A 24,910-nucleotide genomic window follows, 5' to 3' on the forward strand; every position below is an offset into this window, starting at 1 on the left:
TATATGAAAATAACCGGTTTCCCTGAATCCCTTCACTAAATATTACCCTGCTCACACTCCAACAGATCGCTAGGTCTCAAGTATCATTCGTCTCCATTCACTCCTATCTAACACGCTCATGCACGCTTGCTGGAAGTCCAAGCCCCTCGCCCACAAAACCTCCTTTACCCCTTCTTTCCAACCCTTTCGAGGACAACCCCTACCCTGCCTTCCTTCCCCTATAGATTTATATGCTTTCCATGTCATTCTACTTTGATCCATTCTCTCTAAATGACCAAACCACCTCAACAACCCCTCTTCTGCCCTCTGACTAATGCTTTTATTAACTCCACACCTTCTCCTAATTTCCACACTCTGAATTTTCTGCATAATATTTACACCACACGTTGCCCTTAGACAGGACATCTCCACTGCCTCCAACCGTCTTCTCGCTGCTGCATTTACCACCCAAGCTTCACATCCATATAAGAGTGTTGGTACTACTATACTTTCATACATTCCCTTCTTTGCCTCCATAGATAACGTTTTTTGACTCCACATATACCTCAACGCACCACTCATTTTTTTTCACTCATCAATTCTATGATTAACCTCATCCTTCATAAATCCATCCGCCGACACGTCAACTCCCAAGTATCTGAAAACATTCACTTCTTCCATACTCCTCCTCCCCAATTTGATATCTAATTTTTCTTTATCTAAATCATTTGATACCCTCATCACCTTACTCTTTTCTATGTTCACTTTCAACTTTCTACCTTTACACACATTCTCAAACTCATCCACTAACCTTTGCAATTTTTCTTTAGAATCTCCCATAAGCACAGTATCATCAGCAAAAAGTAACTGTGTCAATTCCCATTTTGAATTTGATTATCCATAATTTAATCCCACCCCTCTCCCGAACACCCTAGCATTTACTTCTTTTACAACCCCATCTATAAATATATTAAACAACCATGGTGGTAAGTTATTAAATGCTGTAAAGAGTTTTTATGAGGATAGTGAGGCTCAGGTTAGGGTGTGTAGAAGAGAGGGAGACTACTTCCCGGTAAAAGTAGGTCTTAGACAGGGATGTGTAATGTCACCATGGTTGTTTAATATATTTATAGATGGGGTTGTAAAGGAAGTAAATGCTAGGGTGTTCGGGAGAGGGGTGGGATTAAATTTTGGGGAATCAAATTTAAAATGGGAATTGACACAGTTACTTTTTGCTGATGATACTGTGCTTATGGGAGATTCTAAAGAAAAATTGCAAAGGTTAGTGGATGAGTTTGGGAATGTGTGTAAAGGTAGAAAGTTGAAAGTGAACATAGAAAAGAGTAAGGTGATGAGGGTGTCAAATGATTTAGATAAAGAAAAATTGGATATCAAATTGGGGAGGAGGAGTATGGAAGAAGTGAATGTTTTCAGATACTTGGGAGTTGACGTGTCGGCGGATGGATTTATGAAGGATGAGGTTAATCATAGAATTGATGAGGGAAAAAAGGTGAGTGGTGCGTTGAGGTATATGTGGAGTCAAAAAACGTGCACTTTGCACTCTATTATAAATAAAAAAATCCAGGATTAACAACTCAATTAACCTCCTGAGCATCAGGATAGAAACTCAGATCTGTATATTTCGACCCTCTCCTGAGGTCCTCTTCAGTAGATGAGCATCAAAGAACATTAACAAGTATTCATAATACTTTAGTTTCTCGAAGAATTCCATGGATGTGGTCCAGGAGCTGCATGAGTGACCATGAATGTGGTCCAGGAGCTGCATGAGTGACCATGAATGTGGTCCAGGAGCTGCATGAGTGACCATGAATGTGGTTCAGGAGCTGCATGTCAGCACACTTTTGGAAAAACAGTGATTGAATGAGTAAAAGTGAAATGTTTTCTTCTTTGTTAGGTCACCCTACCTTGATGAGAGACAGCAGAAGTGTTAATAACAATAACAATAATAATAATGATAATTTTCAAATAACTTCAAGTTATTTTAACAATATGAAAGTTTATTCTTCTTCTTATTCTTTTTAGTAATCTTTACAGGAAAAGGGGTTACTAGCCCATTGTTCCTGGCATTTTAGTTGACTTTTACAACACGCATGGCTTACGGAGGAAAGATTCTTATTCCACTTCCCCATGGATATAAAAGGAAAAGTAATAAGACCAAGAACTATTAAGATAAAATCAAAGAAAACTCAGATGAGTGTGTATATATAAACGTGTACATGTATGTGTAGTGTGACCTAAGTGTAAGTAGAAGTAGCAAAACATACCTGTAATCTTGCATATTTATGAGACAGACAAAAGACACCAGCAATCCTACCATCATGTAAAACAATTACAGGCTTTCGTTTTACACTCACTTGGCAGGATGGTAGTACCTCCCTGGGCGGTTGCTGTCTACCAACCTACTACCTACAATGCCTGCACTTTAAAGGAGGGGTTTGGGATATTGGCAGTTTGGAGGGATATGTTGTGTATCTTTATATGTATATGCTTCTAAACTGTTGTATTCTGAGCACCTCTGCAAAAACAGTGATAGTGTGTGAGTGTGGTAAAAGTGTTGAATGATGATGAAAGTATTTTCTTTTTGGGAATTTTTTTTCTTTTTTGGGTCACCCTGCCTCGGTGGGAGACAGCCAACTTGTTGAAAAAAAAAAAAAAATGAAAGTTTATAGCATGAACAGAATTTCAGGCATACTTATACTAGGACTAGGTACCTATACTTAATGCTAATTGAATACATAGTTTATGCTTAGCTAATGGGTATAGTACAATGTACTATACAAGAAGTTGTAGAAGGTTAACCCTTAAACTGTCCAAACATAGATCTACGTTCACGTGCGTAGCACTCCGAATGTAGATCTACATTTTTTTTTACATGCTTTCAAATGGGGAAAATGAAGGTCGGAGTGCTACGCATGTGAATGTAGATCTATGTTTGGACAATTTAAGGGTTAAATGGTAATTTATGAAGTTACAATAAAACAAAAAATCATAGATTGTGATCTAAGCTTTCATCTTCATTGTTATTTTGTGAGAATTTTTAATAATTCTGTATGATTAAAATTTTCTTCAAATCGAGGCCTGGTCTCAGACCGGGCCGGGGAGGGCGTTGAATCCCCTGAAACCCTCTCCAGGTATCCACCATTATAGTATTAATCAAGAACAATAAATAATTATTTATTCAACAGACTAACATATTTTACCTGATTTAGGATGAATGTTGAGAAATTAGTATCTGGCTGGATTACTAGTTTCTTGTTATGCCCACACAAACTCTTCTCAAAAGCTTGCTCTAAATCTTGGGTATAATTATTTGATTCAAGAACTTGTAAGGTGGTAACAGTTCCATCAAATTTCTGAAAATATATAGAATTTGAGAAAATTAAAAGGCATGCATGTTATAGAGGTTTTGGGTTTTATGTAAAAAAATTTCACACCTTCGTCAACATTATGGCTGCCTGCCAGCTGTCTCTGCCAGTTAATATCACCTAAAACTAATATTAAATTATTTACTGATGACTCATCATGTAGGCAAAAAGAGATCTTATGCAAGTCATGAGGCAATTTACATATGTTGGTTATGATAAAGGTGGGGTAGTGGTCTGTAGTGTTGTCTGTGATTATACCTGCTAGTAGTGAAGATACAGTGTTGGTCTAGATATAATCAAGTAATGAGGCACTTGTTCAGAGATTCTTGTTGGCTTAGTTCTAGATCGTAATAGTAAGCAGTTGTTCATAGTGTTTGTGAAATCAGCTACTGCAGGGTCAGCTGCTTGGATGAGGTTTATGTTGAAGTCTCCTGTAAGTATCAGTTGGTGTTTATTCAATTCTGAGTCAGTTATCATGTTTCTAAGGTTATCACCAAAAGGGTACGTATTTGTGGGTGGTAATCTGTAGACTGCTCCAACTGTTACAGTTCTCTGTAGGTTTTTTGATATGAATTTATCAAATATGTATTCACCATTGTCATCCCTGGTGCAAGTAAATTTCAATAATTCCAGTTTGCCAGAGTAGGAGATAGCAATGTCTCCTCCTGATTGATCAGGCCTGCAGTTATGTATGACTGTGTAACCAGGTAAGACAAGTATGTCTGTCAAGTCATGTTTGAGCCGAGTTTCAGTAAGAATAATGAAAGTTATCTTAGCATTTAGACTTAGGCAGTGCAAAGAGGTCATCAAGTGTTTACTTAATGATCTAACATTATAATTGAGAACTGTTATGTTCTTGCTGGCACTGAGTACAATTTTAGCCTGACTAGCAGTGTTGTAACAGTAATTACTGTTAGGATTATTTGTGCAGTTTAATAAGAGGTTAATGTCAGGATTGATATTTGTATTCCTAAGAAATGAAAATCAGTTTCTGTTAACCACTAACAAGGATGACTATATGGATTAAGACTATTATTAAAAGCTAAAAATATAGTCGGACTTGAGTCCTGGAAATGGGAAGTACAATGCCTGCACTTTAAAGGAGGGGTTTGGGATATTGGCAGTTTGGAGGGATATGTTGTGTATCTTTATGTGTGTATGCTTCTAGACTGTTGTATTCTGAGCACCTCTGCAAAAACAGTGATAATGTGCGAGTGTGGTGAAAGTGTTGAATGATGATGAAAGTATTTTCTTTTTGGGGATTTTCTTTCTTTTTTTGGGTCACCCTGCCTCGGTGGGAGACGGCCGACTTGTTGAAAAAAAAAAAAAAAAAAAAAAAATATATGAGCTACTGAGTATAATAAACTGATTTATTACTTTCTACAGCACCTGGTGTTGCTAAATAACATACACTTTTAACAATATAGTAAAAAATATAATGAGGATAGCACAGTACTTGAACTATGAAATTTGAAGAAGGTTAACTAAAAAAAAAAATAGAAATATTTAATATGGATTGTAAATAAAAGTGTGTAATGAATTAATTACCCTACAGCAAAATAAATTTCAGTGGTTGATAAATAAGCCAGTAGGTATAGACTATAAAGGAATATCATATACCCTTTTATGCTAAATGAATGAGTGCACAATATTTCTAATACCACTTTAATTGGTTATAACAATTACAGTATTTGGAGAATAGCTGAATTTTGTGAAGTTAAAAAGAATAATTAATGCAGAAGTGAAGTAAGGCACTAAATTACAGTGGTAATTTTTATTTTATTTTATTTTATTTATGTCTTTGCAAATACAGTGGACCCCCACTTTACGATCAGCTCCCAATGCGACCAGTTATGTAAGTGTATTTATGTAAGTGCATTTGTACGTGTATGTTTGGGGGTCTGAAGTGGACTAATCTAATTAACAATATTCCTTATGGGAACAAATTCGTTCAGTAATGGCACCTGAACATACTTCTGGAATGAAATAATATCATAAACCGGGGGTCCACTTTAGTACATTGAGACTATGTATTTACAATAGTGGGTTGCAATGCAAAGAGAGCCTCTATTATGCCTAGGCATTATGGGCTGACTTAACATTATTGGCTTACTGACTACTTAATACTAAGAATGAACAATTTACGTGTTTATATCTGCTCACAATTGTAATGAGCTATATATGCAGATATTAATTTGGTCACACACACACACACACACACACACACACACACATGTGAACGACATGATGGAAGGAATAGACTCTGAAGTGTCCCTGTTCGCAGATGACGTGAAGTTGATGAGAAGAATTAAATCGGACGAGGATGAGGCAGGACTGCAAAGAGATCTGGAGAGGCTGGACATGTGGTCCAGTAACTGGCTTCTCGAATTCAATCCAGCCAAATGCAAAGTCATGAAGATTGGGGAGGGGCAAAGAAGACCGCAGACAGAGTATAGGCTAGGTGGACAAAGACTACAGACCTCACTCAGGGAGAAAGACCTTGGGGTGACCATAACACCGAGCACATCACCGGAGGCACACATCAACCAAATAACCGCTGCAGCATACGGGTGCCTGGCAAACCCGAGAATAGCGTTCCGATACCTTAATAAGGAATCGTTCAAGACACTGTACACTGTGTATGTTAGGCCCATACTGGAGTATGCAGCACCAGTCTGGAACCCACACCTGGTCAAGCACGTCAAGAAGTTAGAGAAAGTACAAAGGTTTGCAACAAGGCTAGTCCCAGAGCTCAAGGGAATGTCGTATGAGGAAAGGTTAAGGGAAATCGGACTGACGACACTGGAGGACAGAAGGGTCAGGGGAGACATGATAACGACATACAAGATACTGCGGGGAATAGACAAGGTGGACAGAGATAGGATGTTCCAGAGAGGGGACACAGGGACAAGGGGTCACAACTGGAAGCTGAAGACTCAGACGAGTCACAGGGACGTTAGGAAGTATTTCTTCAGTCATAGAGTTGTCAGCAAGTGGAATAGCCTAGCAAGTGAAGTAGTGGAGGCAGGAACCATACATAGTTTTAAGAAGAGGTATGACAAAGCTCAGGAAGCAGAGAGAGAGAGGATCCAGTAGCGATCAGTGAAGAGGCGGGGCCAGGAGCTGAGTCTCGACCCCTGCAACCACAATTAGGTGAGTACAATTAGGTGAGTACACACACACACACACACACAAAAAAAAAAAAAAAAGAGATTGAAAATATCATCAAGCAAAAAGGAGAGGAGGACATGATTGACCTGATAAATTTTCAGAGAATGGGAGAATACTCAAGGGGAGGAAATCGGCCAGTCAAACTGATTCAAGACAGAAATGGTGCAAAACAGGATCCTGCAGCGGAAACCATGGCTGAAGGTAACAACAAAATACCAGCAGGTTTATTTAGATCACGATAGAACAAGAAGGAGAGATAAGGCTAGAGAAAAGCAGGTACACCCAGAGTCAGGAGGAGCAGCAAGCACAACCACCCGCACCCACAGAACCATGCAACTAGACCCAAAACAAACCACACTCAACACTCACAGCCCCCACTCCCCCAGAACAAACCCCACCTACACTGCAGCCTCCCATAGTACCCTGCCAGGTCTCCCACTCCCCCAGTCCCCACAAACCATCCCCCAAAATACAGTTTTGGAAAAGAAGCTGAAGGTATTTATTTATTTATTTGAACATGATACAGAGAAGTACAAGGAATACAATTTTTTAAAGTGCAGCATGCCAAAGCCCCTTGTATGCAGAGCATTATGGGCAGGCTTAAAATTTACTTAAGATTAGCTAAGCAATGATATATTCAGTGGTACAAAAATTATTGTAAAACAGATAAAAATTTAGTACAAATGAGAATTACAAAGAAAGGTCATATGGTCATTTACTGTGTTGTTGTGTAATCAGTAGAATGGAGTATTCTGTTAGGTAATGAAGTTAAATAGTAACAAAATTTGATTGGGTCACAGGTTGACATTTATGAGATACAATAATGAGATACATATATGAGATACAATTATTCAGTATTTATTTAGTTGTGGGTGAGTAAGTGATTTTTGAGAAGAAACTTGAATTTATAAACAGACAGTGTTTCTTTTATATTCACAAGTAATGAATTCCAGATTTTAGGGCCTTTTATGTGCATTGAGTTTTTGCACAGTGTGAGATGGACACGAGGAACATCAAAGAGTGATCTGTGCCTTGTGTTATGGTCATGTGTTTTGTTGAGGTTGGTAAGGAGATGCTTGAGGGGAGGGTTTATGTCAGAGTTAAGTGTTCTATGTATGTAGTAGGTGCAGTAATAAGTATGGATGTTTTGTATTGTGAGTAGGTTTAGAGTTTTGAATAATGGTGGAGTGTGCTGTCTATAGTGGGAATTTGTTATCATTCTGACTGCAGCCTTTTGTTGGGTGATTAGTGGTCTGAGATGGTTTATTGTTGTTGACCCCCATGCACAAATTCCATAGGTGAGATAGGGGTAAATAAGTGAGTGATATAGGGCCAGGAGGGCTGACTGTGGAACATAGTATGGTACACAAATGCAGATGGAATAATGAATAAGTGTGAGGAATAGCACAAAAGAATCAAGGAGGCATCCCTGGACATCACAGCACTCACAAGAATGATAACTGATGCAATCTTTCCAAATGGATATCAGATCCTGAGGAAAGATGGGAATAGAAGGGGTACAGGAGTTGCACTGCTCATAAAAAAAAAGTGGAGATTTGAGGAGCTGGAAGGAGGGGATAGAGGGGAAGCAAGGGACTACATAGTTTACCTGGAGAGAGTTCCGGGGGTCAACGCCCCTGCGGTCCGGTCTGTGACCAGGCCTTATGGTGGATCAGAGCCTGATCAACCAGGCTGTTACTGCTGGCTGCACGCAATCCAACGTACGAGCCACAGTCCGACTGGTCAGGTACCGACTTTAAGTGCTTGTCCAGTGCCTGCTTGAAGACAGTCAGGGGCCTATTGGTAATCCCCCTTATGTATGCTGGGAGGCAGTTGAACAGTATCGGGCCCCTGACAATTATTGTGTTGTCTCTTAATGTGCTAATGACACCCCTGCTTTTCATTGGGGGGATGTTGCATCGTCTGCCGAGTCTTCTGCTCTCATAGTGAGTGATTTTCATGTGCAAGTTCAGTACTAGTCCTTCTAGGATTTTCCAGGTGTATATAATCATGTATCTCTCCTGCCTGCATTCCAGGGAGTACAAGTTCAGGAACTTCAAGCGCTCCCAGTAATTGAGGTGTTTTATCTCCGTTATGCGAGCCGTGAAGGTTCTCTGTACATTTTTTAGGTCAGCAATTTCACCTGCCTTGAAAGGTGCTGTTAGTGTGCAGCAAAATCCCTAAATTTTGAAGGTTCTCATTATCCATCCTGTCATTTCATTATCCATCCTGTCATTTTTCTAGCAGATGCGATTGATACAATGTTATGGTCCTTGAAGGTGAGATCCTCCGATACGATCACTCCCAGGTCTTTGACATAAGTTTTTCGCTCTATTGTGTGGCTAGAATTTGTTTTATACTCTGATGAAGTTTTAATTTCCTCATGTTTACCATATAGGAGTAACTGAAATTTCTCATCGTTGAACTTCATATTGTTTTCAGGAGCCCATTGAAAGATTTGGTTGATGTCCTCCTGGAGCCTTGCAGTGTCTGCAATGGAAGACACTGTCATGCAGATTCGGGTGCCATCTGCAAAGGAAGATACGGTGTTGTGGCTGACATCCTTGACTATGTCAGATATGAGCATGAGAAACAAGATGGGAGCGAGTACTGTGCCTTGCGGAGCAGAGTTTTTCACCGTAGCCACCTCAGACTACTCTGTTGACTACTACTCTTTGTGTTCTGTTTGTGAGGAAATTATAAATCCATCTACCAACTTTTCCTGTTATTCCTTTAGCACGCATTTTGTGCGCTATTACGCCATGGTCACACTTGTCGAAGGCTTTTGCAAAGTGAGTGTATATTACATCTGCATTCTTTTTGTCTTCTAATGCATCTAGGACCTTGTCGTAGTGATCCAGTAGTTGGGACAGACAGGAGTGACCTGCTCTAAACCCATGTTGCCCTGGGTTGTGTAACTGATGAGTACCTAGATGGGAGGCAATCTTGCTTCTTAGGACCCTTTCAAAGATTTTTATGATATGGGATGTTAGTGCTATCAGTCTGTAGTTCTTTGCTATTGCTTTACTACCCCCTTTGTGGAGTGGGGCTCTGTTGTTTTTAGTAACTGTGGGACGACCCCAGTGTCCATGTTCCCTCTCCATGGGATGTTAAAAGTGCATGATAGGGGCTTCTTGCAGTTGTTGATGAACACGGAGCTCCATGAGTCTGGCCCTTGGGCAGAGTGCATGGGCATGTCATTTATCGCCTGTTCAAAGTCATTTGGCGTCAGGATAACATCTGATAGGCTTGTGTTTACCAAATTCTGTGGCTCTCTCATAAAAAATTAATTTAGATCTTCAATTCTCAGCCTGGTTAGCGGCTTGCTAAAGTAAGGGCCCAATACTGGATGTTGTTCTCGACTTCGATTTGGCATTAGAAAAGAAATACTTTGGGTTTCTTTCAATTTCATTTATTTGTTTTAGTTCTTCCTGCGATTCCTGACTCCTATAAGATTCCTTTAGCTTTAGTTCGATGTTTGCTATTTCTCTGACCAGTGACTCTCTACGCATTTCAGATATATCGGCCTCTTTTAGCCACTCTGTTATTCTTTTTCGTCACCTGTAAAGGGAGCGCCTGTCTCTTTCTATTTTACATCTACTCCTCCTTTTCCTTAAATGAATAAGCCTTGAGCATACATCGAGTGCCACAGAGTTAATCTGTTCTAGGCATAAGTTGTGGTCTGTGTTGCTTAGTCTATCTTCCCAGCTGATGTTGTTTATGACTTGGTTTACTTGGTCCCACTTTATGTTCTTGTTATTGAAGATGAATTTGGTGAAGGCTCCCTCGTGACTTATCTCATTTTGTTGGTCTGGGGCTCAGCGCATACATGTCTGAACCTCGATTATGCAGTGATCCGAGTACAGTGGACCCTCGACTAATGATCAGCTCCCAAATCGACCAGTTATGTAAGTGTATTTTTGTAAGTGCTTTTGTACGTGAATTTTTGGGGGTCTGAAACGGGCTAATCTATTTCATAATATTCTTTATGGGAACAAATTCGGTCAGTATCGGCACCTGAACAGACATCTGAAATGAAATAATATCATTAGTCGAGGGTCCACTGGATATTGTTTTTCATATGGTATTTTTATATTATTAGTTTATACCTAGTTGTACTTTAGCTCATTCCAGCACAACACATAGACAACATCAACTTCTTTGTGTGTATTAGTGACTATACTCTATATGACCAAAATGCTTTGGCTATATACAGTGGACCCTCGACAAACAATATTAATCCATTCCTGAGAGCTCATCGTGAGTCAAAATTATCGTTAGTCGAGTTAATTTTCCCCATAAGAAATAATAGAAATCAAATTAATCCGTTCCTTACAACCCAAAGTATTGAAAAAAATTTTTTTTACCACACTCACTCAACCATTTGACCATAAACAGAAATATCAATCTCAATCTCAAAATAATGAATCTTAACTAGTCATAAGTTGGCCTGTGATACTCCAATACTGAAACTATGTATAGTGCCAAAACAAAAGCATTCACATTGCTAAACTCACAAACTAGTATTTAGTCACTTAGCCATAATACCAACTTACCTCATAATTTTGTAATATTTTAAACTTAAGATTTAATTTAAGTCTGCCCGAAATACCTAGCCATGCTAGGTGTTCTAGTGGTACACTCTGTAATTATTATTTTACTACATGTAAACCACACAATAACCAAATTCTGTAAACTCAGCATTGTAATCCTTATAGAGAATAAACTTTGAATTTGAATTTGAATTTGAACATGAAATATTAATTTTAATACACAAAAACTGAAGAATACATGTACAATTACATGACACTTACCTTTATTGAAGATCTGGTGATGATTGATGGAATGGGAGGAGGGGAGAGTGTGGATGGTGTTAGTGTTTAGAAGGGGAATCCCCTTCCATTAGGACTTGAGGTGTCAAGTCCTTTTCCAGAGTTACTTCCCTTCTTTTTTAACCCTTTCAGGGTCCGTCCCGTAGATCTACGGCTTTACGTTCAGGGTCCAAACCGTAGATCTACGCCATGAGCTCAGCTCACTCTGATAAACTGTGAGTGGTACATTTGGGCCTAGATATGAGAGAATACATCTATGTGGTATGTGTGCACCACATAAAACAGATCCTGCAGCACACTGTGTATAATGAGAGAAAAAAAATGAAATCATGATTTTTCGATTAAAACAGCAACTTTGCAGTGTTTTTTCGTATGTTTTTTATAGTTGTATTTGCGATTTCTTGGTCTCATTTGATAGAATGGAAGACATATTACAGAAATAGAGATGATTTTGATTGGTTTTAGCATTGGAAATGGCTTGAAACTGAGCTCAAAGTAGCGGAAATGTTAAATTTTTGCCGATATTCAAGAGTAAACAAACAACCTCACACATCTAATACACGTCAGCTGGTGGGTCTAATATACATTCACAAATATGGTGATGATATTTATACAATTATTACAGTATTGCATAAGAGTAAATCTTCTATTTTTTGGTGTGAATAAAAATTCATTATGTGAATAAAAAATCAAAATGGAATTTATTTGTAAAGCCTCAAAACATAACTAATGAACAGAGGAAATGTTAGTTTAGTGCCAGGAATGCCTACATTGTTCATTCTGGACCCTATTTTGAAATTGGAATATTTTGAACTTTGTGTTAAATTGGCCAAATTAACAATTTCCGATCACTTTATTTTGTAGTTGAAACAGTTGACTTGGCGATTTCTTGTGCTCAATCGATAGAATAGAAGTAATACTAGTGAAATAGCTAAGAATTTGGTTGATTGGAATAATGTAATTGGCCTAAAATGGGAGTCAAAGTTGGCAAAATCGCCGATTCGTAAATATCGCTGACACATCAAAATTCGCGAGCATAATTTCGTCAATTTTCCACCAAATTTCGTACTTTTTGTTTTATTACCTTCACAAAAAGATTCTCTACGATTTCATAAGAAAAAATAAATTTTTTTTTTTTTTTAAATTCTTGGACACTGGTGCGTGACTCCAGATTTGGGCCTTGGACCCTGAAAGGGTTAATGCCACTAAGACCTCTGTCGCACAACAAATCTTTACTCTGCTCTGTACCTCCCGTTCCTTTACGATTTGTCTAAAATAGGCCACAACATTGTCATTATAATAGTCACCAGCATGGCTTGCAATAGCTGTGTTAGGGTGATTTTCATCCATAAAGGTTTGCAGTTCAATCCACTTTGCACACATTTCCTTAATTTTTGAAGTAGGCACAATGGATTCCACAACTGGCATAGGCTTCTCTGGGTTAGCCCCAAACCCTTCAAAATCTTTCTTTATTTTCATACTAATTCTCACCCTTTTTACCACAGGGTTGGCACTAGAAGCTTTCTTGGGGCCCATGGTGGCTTATTTTGCAGGTGCAATCACTAAAAACGCTGTGATAATATGAAATGTTCCGATTTTATGTTTGGATGGGACCACGGTGGCTGGCTGGCTTGTAAACACTGGCACCCACGGGACAAGTGAGGCACACTCAGGCCACAAGTGGACGCATCTCGAACGAAACGAATCGCGTTGGTCGAGTTTTTTACTGCTAGTCGAGGCAAAATTCTTGCATTAAAATGTATCACTAGTCGGATTTAACGTTATACGATGCCATCGTTGGTCGAGGGTCCACTGTACGTGTCCAAACTTCCCACCACTACAGATATCAGTACTAGAACTCAACACACAACTCAGGATATAAATAACCACAATTTAAACCTAGAAGATGATTGATCACGTTGACCCTGATCTAAACCTCCATAATCAAACACCCAATCAAAACCTATTGATAAGTAACTGCCTTTATTACACAGCATCACAAGCCAGCACTATCCTAAACAATGCTATAAGTCTATCAGTTCTTAACTACAACATCAGGTCCTTAACCCTTTGAGGGTTTTGGCCATACTAGTACGGCTTACGACTCAGGGTTTTTGACGTACTAGTATGCCTAAATTCTAGCGTCCTCAAATCTAGTGAGAAAAAGCTGGTAGGCATACATATGAAAGAATGGGTCTATGTGGTCAGTGTGCGTGGTATAAAAAAAAATCCTGCAGCACACAGTGCATAATGAGAAAAAAAACTTTGACCGTGTTTTTGGAATAAAACAGCGACTTTGCACTGTATTTTTGTATGGTATTTATTGTTGTATTCTAGTTTTCTTGGTCTCATTTTATAGAATGGAAGACATATTACAGAAATTGAGATGATTTTGACTGGTTTTACAATGAAAAGTACCTTGAAATTGAGCTCAAAGTAGCAGAAATGTTCGATTTTTACCAAAGTTCAAAAGTAAACAAATCATGCCAAGCGTCCAATACACGTCAACTGGTGAGTCTAATATTCTTTCACAAGTGCGCTGATATTATTTATACCATTTCTACACTAATGCAGCATTCTGCATAACAGTAAATCTTCTATTTTTTGTAAGAATAAAAATTGAAAGTGGAAAGCCAAAGAAATATAAGAGGGGCCTGGGGATGTGACTAACGAACAGAGGAAATGTTATTTTAGTGCCAGGAATGTCTTTCTTGTTTATTCTGGACCCTATTTGGAAACTGGCATCTTTTGAAATTTGTGTGAAATTGGCAAAATTGCTAAATTCTGACCACTGTATTGGATAGTTGAAATCAGTAAATGGGTGGTTTCTTGTACTCAATCAATAGAAAAAATAGAGTTCTAGAGAAATACGTACACATATATGGAGCACCCTTCTCACACTAAAGTTATAAGAAAATGTGATAACCTAACTGCTAACATGGAAAAACTTTTACTAATCACAATTCTATGAAGGCTGAGAGGTGAGGAAGCTGCTGAAGATAAGTTCGAAGCTAGCAGAGGAGGGTTTCATCTCCTCCTGACTTCCGACAATAAATACTACTCACCTCTTGCCCTATGTCAAGGCCAAAAATATTTGAAGATAAGCAATGAGTGTACTGTATATGTATACATTCATATTTTGTTTTTTTTAAGGTCTAGTTCTATTCTTAACTTAACATATGATAGTGTAAACATATTATCAGGCATTTACATGCATTTAAAAGTGAAAAAGGGTGATTTGCATCATGTCAGTAGCCAGGATAGTGGCTTTCTTTGTACTTAGCAAACCAAAATTGTAATTACACATTGTAACCTTTACAACTCCCTTCCTTAACATCATCACTAGTATGCCTGAGAGCTTTGCATTTATGCTTTTGTTTAAATATTTATGTGTAATCATTGCGAAATGTAGAGGAAAAATGTCTGAGATACTGTGTGTGTATTTCAGTATTGTCACTTATAAACAAGAACTGAAGGGTGGTGTGGGTCACCTACTATGCTGTGCCTGAGGATTAAAGTGGCCACCTAGCATCAAATTAGCCAAGGCATTCTGTTATATTCCAAAATATAGGTGGAGAAGATAACTGAATAATGAGTTACTAGTGACTTAGGGAGCTCATCATGGAGACACCCTGAGCATAAGCAATAGCTCGTAAATGACATTCAATACACTCTTATGGAAATACCCTGTATCAACCCCTGACACCAGCAGTATCCACCCACTGCATGCCCTTCAAAGCATAAAAGTAATAGCAAAATAAAATATTATTATTATCATTCTATTAGTAAGACATGAACTGGTAAAATTCATTAGTTTTTCTTTTTTTCTGCATCAGAATATAATGACAGTTTCATAAAATTTGCTGGAAATACAGATGAGTGGTTACAAAACCTAACATTGTTACTGTTACCAGTTTTGAATTTTGAAAACAAACTTTCACACTAGTAATGATAGAAGTAAATAATAAATATTCATTACTATGGTTTTGATGGCATGCTCTTCAATAAATTTTAGTGGAAATACATAGTGCAAATTTTAGTAAAAATACAGTCATTGTAATTTTTAAAATATTTGTTGTTATATAAAACTCACATCAAGAGAAAACTGAAAGTGAGGTGGTGAATCATTGACTCCAGGCAGAGTTTGGACAACAACTAAAGCCAGAATTAAGAAAGCAATTGGGATGATATTCTGAAAAGAAAGAAAAAGCAACAGTTACAAAACATATACAGGTATATGAGATACTTAAAGAACTAAAATGAAAAAAATAACATTATGATAAAGGTTAATAAATAATTAAATAAAGAAATAATTTTCACCTGCCTTTCAAGGCAGGTGAAATTGCTGACCTAGAAAATGTACAGAGAACCTTCACGTTTACCTGGAGTTTACCTGGAGAGAGTTTCGGGGGTCAATGCCCCCGCGGCCCGGTCTGTGACCAGGCCTCCTGGTGGATCAGCGCCTGATCAACCAGGCTGTTGCTGCTGGCTGCACGCAAACCAACGTACGAGCCACAGCCCGGCTGATCAGGAATTGACTTTAGGTGCTTGTCCAGTGCCAGCTTGAAGACTGCCAGGGGTCTGTTGGTAATCCCCCTTATGTGTGCTGGGAGGCAGTTGAACAGTCTCGGGCCCCTGACACTTATTGTATGGTCTCTTAACGTGCTAGTGACACCCCTGCTTTTCATTGGGGGGATGGTGCATCGTCTGCCAAGTCTTTTGCTTTCGTAGTGAGTGATTTTCGTGTGCAAGTTCGGTACTAGTCCCTCTAGGATTTTCCAGGTGTATATAATCATGTATCTCTCCCTCCTGCGTTCCAGGGAATACAGGTTTAGAAACCTCAAGCGCTCCCAGTAATTGAGGTGTTTTATCTCCGTTATGCGCGCCGTGAAAGTTCTCTGTACATTTTCTAGGTCGGCAATTTCACCTGCCTTGAAAGGTGCTGTTAGAGTGCAGCAATATTCCAGCCTAGATAGAACAAGTGACCTGAAGAGTGTCATCATGGGCTTGGCCTCCCTAGTTTTGAAGGTTCTCATTATCCATCCTGTCATTTTTCTAGCAGATGCGATTGATACAATGTTATGGTCCTTGAAGGTGAGATCCTCCGACATAATCACTCCCAGGTCTTTGACGTTGGTGTTTCGCTCTATTTTGTGGCCAGAATTTGTTTTGTACTCTGATGAAGATTTAATTTCCTCATGTTTACCATATCTGAGTAATTGAAATTTCTCATCGTTGAACTTCATATTGTTTTCTGCAGCCCACTGAAAGATTTGGTTGATGTCCGCCTGGAGCCTTGCAGTGTCTGCAATGGAAGACACTGTCATGCAGATTCGGGTGTCATCTGCAAAGGAAGACACGGTGCTGTGGCTGACATCCTTGTCTATGTCGGATATGAGGATGAGGAACAAGATGGGAGCTAGTACTGTGCCTTGTGGAACAGAGCTTTTCACCGTAGCTGCCTCGGACTTTACTCTGTTGACGACTACTCTCTGTGTTCTGTTAGTGAGGAAATTATAGATCCATCGACCGACTTTTCCTGTTATTCCTTTAGCGCGCATTTTGTGCGCTATTACGCCATGGTCACACTTGTCGAAGGCTTTTGCAAAGTCTGTATATATTACATCTGCATTCTTTTTGTCTTCTAGTGCATTTAGGACCTTGTCGTAGTGATCCAGTAGTTGAGACAGACAGGAGCGACCTGTTCTAAACCCATGTTGCCCTGGGTTGTGTAACTGATGGGTTTCTAGATGGGTGGTGATCTTGCTTCTTAGGACCCTTTCAAAGATTTTTATGATATGGGATGTTAGTGCTATTGGTCTGTAGTTCTTTGCTGTTGCTTTACTGCCCCCTTTGTGGAGTGGGGCTATGTCTGTTGTTTTTAGTAACTGAGGGACGACCCCCGTGTCCATGCTCCCTCTCCATAGGATGGAAAAGGCTCGTGATAGGGGCTTCTTGCAGTTCTTGATGAACACAGAGTTCCATGAGTCTGGCCCTGGGGCAGAGTGCATTGGCATGTCATTTATCGCCTGTTCGAAGTCATTTGGCGTCAGGATAACATCGGATAGGCTTGTGTTAATCAAATTTTGTGGCTCTCTCATAAAAAATTCATTTTGATCTTCGACTCTCAGTCTGGTTAGCGGCTTGCTAAAAACTGAGTCATATTGGGACTTGAGTAGCTCACTCATTTCCTTGCTGTCATCTGTGTAGGACCCATCTTGTTTAAGTAGGGGCCCAATACTGGGCGTTGTTCTCGATTTTGATTTGGCATAGGAGAAGAAATACTTTGGGTTTCTTTCGATTTCATTTATAGCTTTTAGTTCTTCCCGCAATTCCTGACTCCTAAAGGATTCTTTTAGCTTAAGTTCGATGCTTGCTATTTCTCTGACCAGTGTCTCCCTGCGCATTTCAGATATATTGACCTCTTTTAGCCGCTCTGTTATTCTTTTCCGTCGCCTGTAAAGGGAGCGCCTGTCTCTTTCTATTTTACATCTACTCCTCCTTTTTCTTAGAGGAATAAGCCTTGTGCATACATCGAGTGCCACCGAGTTAATCTGTTCTAGGCATAAGTTTGGGTCTGTGTTGCTTAGTATATCTTCCCAGCTTATATCGGTTAGGACTTGGTTTACTTGGTCCCACTTTATGTTTTTGTTATTGAAGTTGAATTTGGTGAATGCTCCCTCGTGACTAGTCTCATTTTGTCGGTCTGGGGCTCCTCGCATACATGTCTGAACCTCAATTATGTTGTGATCTGAGTATATTGTTTTTGATATGGTGACATTTCTTATCAGATCATCATTGTTAGTGAATATGAGGTCTAGTGTATTCTCCAGTCTAGTAGGCTCTATTATTTGCTGGTTTAAATTGAATTTTGTGCAGAGATTTAAAAGCTCGTGTGAGTGTGAGTTTTCATCAGAGCTGCCTCCTGGTGTTATTACTGCAACAATATTATTTGCTATATTCCTCCATTTTAGGTGCCTTAAGTTGAAATCCCCCAGGAGCAAGATGTTGGGTGCAGGAGCTGGAAGATTTTCCAGACAGTGGTCAATTTTTAACAGCTGTTCCTGGAATTGCTGGGATGTTGCATCCGGAGGCTTGTAGACTACCACAATGACTAGGTTTTGGTTCTCGACCTTTACTGCTAAAACTTCCACTACGTCATTTGAGGCATTAAGCAGTTCTGTGCAAACAAGTGACTCTGCAATGTACAGGCCAACCCCCCCCTTTTGCCTGTTCACTCTGTCACATCTGTATAGGTTGTAACCTGGGATCCATATTTCATTGTCCAAGTGATCCTTTATGTGGGTCTCAGTGAAAGCCGCGAACATTGCCTTTGCCTCTGCAAGCAGTCCACGGATGAAAGGTATTTTGTTGTTTGTTGCTGGCTTTAGACCCTGTATATTTGCAAAGAAGAATGTTATCGGACTGGTGGTATTGTTGGTACTGGGGGGGGATTTTTTTTCCGGCATTAGTATCTGTATCTGTTGGTTTGGAGTGGAGGCCATCGACTGTGGTTCCACTCCAGGAATGACTGGATTTGGTGTACGATTTCTGCCATTTCCTGCCAGTTTTTTTTCCTTCCTGGCACTAAAAAACCTCTCCCTCTTGAGTGGCTGTGGCTACCCAGGTTTTCCCATGGCCTGGATGTTTTGTATCTTTTTGTCCCCTTTAGATGGTATGCCTGGCAATTTAAGTTATAGCACAGTCTTTCCTGTACTGAAGAGGTACACATTTCAGGGTGAAAAAGCTTACAGGAAGGGAGTTTGCATTTTCCTGTTGTCATATGGGCATGGCATTTTCTAGGGTGGTCATAGTTGCACGTCCCATCTGTTTTTCCAGATTTCCCATGCCAGCAGATACCAAGTGCATAGTATGTGCACAGGCTTGGTTTCCGCTTGCCTTGGGTTTCTGTGACTGTATTCCCTGTTGGTGCATGTTTCCCTGTCTTACTTCTATCCTCCCTAGCACCAACAATGGAGCTCCCACCAGTTGTTTTTGGTAATTTATCCTCACTATTGCTAGTGGAGTCCTCTTGTTTGCTATTTCCTGCGGTATTTCTAGTTTGCAATATTGGTTTTATCTTATCTTTGACTACACTTGTTTCCCTACTATGGCTCCTGTCCCCTATGAGGTCATTTATATGTATTCCTTCCTGCGTATAATTCCCGACTACCTGGACAAAATCTCCAGCTTCACCATTACTGTCTCCCAGGACAGTATCTCCAGCTTCACCATTTCTGTCTCCCAGGACAGCACCTCCAGCTTCACCATTACTGTCTCCCAGGACAGCACCTCCAGCTTTACTATTACTGTCTCCCAGGACATCACCTCCAGCCTTACAGTTTGTGACTACATGGCCAGTATCAAGGGCAGTACCATTCAGCCCAGACTTTTTATGTTCCCATCTGTTGTAGAAAGCTTCCAGGTTTTCTATGAAAGCAGCTTTGATGTTGTCCTCTTTTAATACCCTTGTGATTTTAGTCCACAGATTTTCCTCATTTGGGCATACCCAGAAACACTTCTCTGTTTTAATACTGCTTGTAGCTAGTTCTGGGATATCTGCACAAGGGGCATGACACCAATTTCCACAAAAATGACAATTTATCCATGTGGAAGCCCGTTTGTTTGACTGACCACAGACTACACACAGCTTCATAATGATTTGAATGGTTGATTTACTGCAATTCTACTAGCAACCTCTTGAATATTATATTAATAACCTTAAATGAAGCTCTAGCTATTTGTATTTCTGTTTCTAACTCTTTTTGTATATTGGACAGGCGATAAATGACATGCCCATGCACTCTGCCCCAGGGCCAGACTCATGGAACTCTGTGTTCATCAAGAACTGCAAGAAGCCCCTATCACGAGCCTTTTCCATCCTATGGAGAGGGAGCATGGACACGGGGGTCGTCCCTCAGTTACTAAAAACAACAGACATAGCCCCACTCCACAAAGGGGGCAGTAAAGCAACAGCAAAGAACTACAGACCAATAGCACTAACATCCCATATCATAAAAATCTTTGAAAGGGTCCTAAGAAGCAAGATCACCACCCATCTAGAAACCCATCAGTTACACAACCCAGGGCAACATGGGTTTAGAACAGGTCGCTCCTGTCTGTCTCAACTACTGGATCACTACGACAAGGTCCTAAATGCACTAGAAGACAAAAAGAATGCAGATGTAATATATACAGACTTTGCAAAAGCCTTCGACAAGTGTGACCATGGTGTAATAGTGCACAAAATGCGCGCTAAAGGAATAACAGGAAAAGTCGGTCGATGGATCTATAATTTCCTCACTAACAGAACACAGAGAGTAGTCGTCAACAGAGTAAAGTCCGAGGCAGCTACGGTGAAAAGCTCTGTTCCACAAGGCACAGTACTAGCTCCCATCTTGTTCCTCATCCTCATATCCGACATAGACAAGGATGTCAGCCACAGCACCGTGTCTTCCTTTGCAGATGACACCCGAATCTGCATGACAGTGTCTTCCATTGCAGACACTGCAAGGCTCCAGGCGGACATCAACCAAATCTTTCAGTGGGCTGCAGAAAACAATATGAAGTTCAACGATGAGAAATTTCAATTACTCAGATATGGTAAACATGAGGAAATTAAATCTTCATCAGAGTACAAAACAAATTCTGGCCACAAAATAGAGCGAAACACCAACGTCAAAGACCTGGGAGTGATTATGTCGGAGGATCTCACCTTCAAGGACCATAACATTGTATCAATCGCATCTGCTAGAAAAATGACAGGATGGATAATGAGAACCTTCAAAACTAGGGAGGCCAAGCCCATGATGACACTCTTCAGGTCACTTGTTCTATCTAGGCTGGAATATTGCTGCACTCTAACAGCACCTTTCAAGGCAGGTGAAATTGCCGACCTAGAAAATGTACAGAGAACTTTCACGGCGCACATAACGGAGATAAAACACCTCAATTACTGGGAGCGCTTGAGGTTTCTAAACCTGTATTCCCTGGAACGCAGGAGGGAGAGATACATGATTATATACACCTGGAAAATCCTAGAGGGACTAGTACCGAACTTGCACACGAAAATCACTCACTACGAAAGCAAAAGACTTGGCAGACGATGCACCATCCCCCCAATGAAAAGCAGGGGTGTCACTAGCACGTTAAGAGACCATACAATAAGTGTCAGGGGCCCGAGACTGTTCAACTGCCTCCCAGCACACATAAGGGGGATTACCAACAGACCCCTGGCAGTCTTCAAGCTGGCACTGGACAAGCACCTAAAGTCAGTTCCTGATCAGCCGGGCTGTGGCTCGTACGTTGGTTTGCGTGCAGCCAGCAGCAACAGCCTGGTTGATCAGGCGCTGATCCACCAGGAGGCCTGGTCACAGACCGGGCCGCGGGGGCGTTGACCGCCGAAACTCTCTCCAGGTCTCCAGGTTACCGTCACAGCGCGCATAACGGAGATAAAACACCTCAATGACTAGGAGCGCTTGAAGTTCCTGAACCTGTATTCCCTGGAACGCAGGCGGGAGAGATACATGATTATATACACCTGGAAAATCCTAGAGGGACTAGTACCAAACTTGCACACGAAAATCACTCACAACGAAAGCAAAAGACATGGCAGGTGATGCAACATCCCCCCAATGAAAAGCAGTGGTGTCACTAGCACGTTAAGAGACAATACAATAAGTGTCAGGGGCCCGAGACTGTTCAACTGCCTCCTAGCATACATAAGGGGGATTACCAATAGACCCCTGGCAGACATACTGGGAGTGTAGAAGGCATACTGGGAGTGTAGCAGGCATACTGGGAGTGTAGCAGGCATACTGGGAGTGTAGAAGGCATACTGGGAGTGTAGCAGGCATACTGGGAGTGTAGCAGACATACTGGGAGCATAGCAGGCATACTGGGAGCGTAGCAGGCATACTGGGAGTGTAGCAGACATACTGGGAGTGTACCAGGCATACTGGGAGTGTAGCAGACATACTGGGAGTGTAGCAGGCATACTGGGAGTGTAGCAGACATACTGGGAGTGTAGCAGACATACTGGGAGTGTAGAAGGCATACTGGGAGTGTAGCAGGCATACTGGGAGTGTAGCAGACATACTGGGAGCATAGCAGGCATACTGGGAGCGTAGCAGGCATACTGGGAGTGTAGCAGACATACTGGGAGTGTAGCAGGCATACTGGGAGTGTAGCAGACATACTGGGAGTGTAGCAGGCATACTGGGAGTGTAGCAGACATACTGGGAGTGTAGCAGGCATACTGGGAGTGTAGCAGACATACTGGGAGTGTAGCAGACATACTGGGAGTGTAGCAGACAAACTGGGAGTGTAGCAGGCATACTGGGAGTGTAGCAGGCATACTGGGAGTGTAGCAGGCATACTGGGAGTGTAGCAGGCATACTGGGAGTGTAGCAGACATACTGGGAGTGTAGCAGACATACTGGGAGTGTAGCAGACATACTGGGAGTGTAGCAGACATACTGGGAGTGTAGCAGGCATACTGGGAGTGTAGCAGACATACTGGGAGTGTAGCAGGCATACTGGGAGTGTAGCAGACATACTGGGAGTGTAGCAGGCATACTGGGAGTGTAGCAGACATACTGGGAGTGTAGCAGGCATACTGAGAGTGTAGCAGACATACTGGGAGTGTAGCAGACATACTGGGAGTGTAGCAGGCATACTGGGAGTGTAGCAGACATACTGGGAGTGTAGCAGGCATACTGGGAGTGTAGCAGACATACTGGGAGTGTAGCAGGCATACTGGGAGTGTAGCAGACATACTGGGAGTGTAGCAGGCATACTGGGAGTGTAGCAGACATACTGGGAGTGTAGCAGACATACTGGGAGTGTAGCAGACATACTGGGAGTGTAGCAGGCATACTGGGAGTGTAGCAGACATACTGGGAGTGTAGCAGACATACTGAGAGTGTAGCAGACATACTGGGAGTGTAGCAGACATACTGGGAGTGTAGCAGGCATACTGGGAGTGTAGCAGACATACTGGGAGTGTAGCAGACATACTGGGAGTGTAGCAGACATACTGGGAGTGTAGCAGACATACTGGGAGTGTAGCAGACATACTGGGAGTGTAGCAGACATACTGGGAGTGTAGCAGACATACTGGGAGTGTAGCAGACATACTGGGAGTGTAGCAGGCATACTGGGAGTGTAGCAGACATACTGGGAGTGTAGCAGACATACTGGGAGTGTAGCAGACATACTGGGAGTGTAGCAGGCATACTGAGAGTGTAGCAGACATACTGGGAGTGTAGCAGACATACTGGGAATGTAGCAGACATGCAGGAGGCGAGAGGAAGGCGAGTTTATTATGCTTCATATGATGCTAATATGATCTCTACGGCTTATTTATCTATCACAATTCATCTAATATGACATAATAAACAATATTAATAACATATAAACATGATATATACTTTTGAATGAATGAAATATGTCATAATGTATGTGAGGATAAGTGACGGAAGTGTTGTTGTTGGGTTTATAATGGCCACTGGTGGTGGAGGCTTCTGCCACCACCACTTTCCACAAACCCAAAACCTGTAAACCCCACATTGTAACCATTATAGAGAATAAACTTGAATTTAAAACAATATATATATATATTTTTTTAACAAGTCGGCCGTCTCCCACCGAGGCAGGGTGACCCAAAAAGAAAGAAAATCCCCAAAAAGAAAATACTTCCATCATCATTCAACACTTTTGCCTCACTCACACATAATCACTGTTTTTGCAGAGGTGCTCAGAATACAACAGTTTAGAAGCATATACATATTAGGATACACAAGATTTCCCTCCAAACTGCCAATATCCCAAACCCCTCCTTTAAAGTACAGTCATTGTACTTCCCATTTCTAGGACTCAAGTCCGGCTATATAAAAATAACCGGTTTCCCTGAATCCCTTCACTAAATATTCACTAAATATTCTGTATATATCTACCTGAATATATATATTTTTGTAATATTAGTTTAAATAACCTGTGAAGAGGGCTGGAGAAAGGATTTCAGAGACACTGAGGAGGATGAAATATGAAAGTATTACCCTAGACTGATAAGGCCTTAATGTAAAAGCTACCCACACACTAGAACATGTAGTGAGAACCATATTATCAAAGTATAAGGGACAACAATGTAACACCGGTAAAGTGTTGGTTTCTAGTGATTCACTGAAGAGTAATGCAATGGTGGGTGAAAGGATGTGAGCTGCCTGTTTGTACAGTAGTAGTGGTACTTGGGTTACATTTATTGATTTGTTTTATAGAGAGTTAATAATCATAGTAACCTCAGTGAGCTCTGTTGGTGCAAGGTAGAGGGACATTGGAAGTTTCCATCTAAATAATCATTAGCTCGGGCACTGGTCACTGGAATTTTACTGGCGAGATTTGATCCTATGGTTGAGAAGAAGTCATTTATCTTGTTATCTGTATCAATAGGCTGGAGTTTTGGTTCATTTGGTTTAGTTAGTACAATATTACTAGCTCTGTTCAGTTTGTGGGTGCCCAGGATCTGAGTGTTTTCCAGGTCTT

The 24,910-nt window shown here is 40.8% G+C and overlaps 1 protein-coding gene across 5 annotated transcripts in view; it reads right to left on the reverse strand.

The window, feature by feature from the left end:
- Positions 1-24,910, reverse strand: part of Abca3 (ATP binding cassette subfamily A member 3) — a 705,605-nt gene that overhangs the window by 168,426 nt on the left and 512,269 nt on the right. For all 5 annotated transcript variants that reach the window (XM_070088958.1, XM_070088966.1, XM_070088973.1 and 2 more), the window contains 2 exons: positions 15,462-15,560; positions 3,201-3,353 (listed from right to left, as the gene is read on the reverse strand). In XM_070088958.1, coding sequence (XP_069945059.1) covers positions 3,201-3,353; positions 15,462-15,560 — 252 coding nt within the window. The remainder of the gene's footprint in view (positions 1-3,200; positions 3,354-15,461; positions 15,561-24,910) is intronic.

The sequence above is a fragment of the Cherax quadricarinatus genome, chromosome 2, assembly GCF_038502225.1.
Source record: "Cherax quadricarinatus isolate ZL_2023a chromosome 2, ASM3850222v1, whole genome shotgun sequence".
NCBI classification, from domain to species: domain Eukaryota; kingdom Metazoa; phylum Arthropoda; class Malacostraca; order Decapoda; family Parastacidae; genus Cherax; species Cherax quadricarinatus.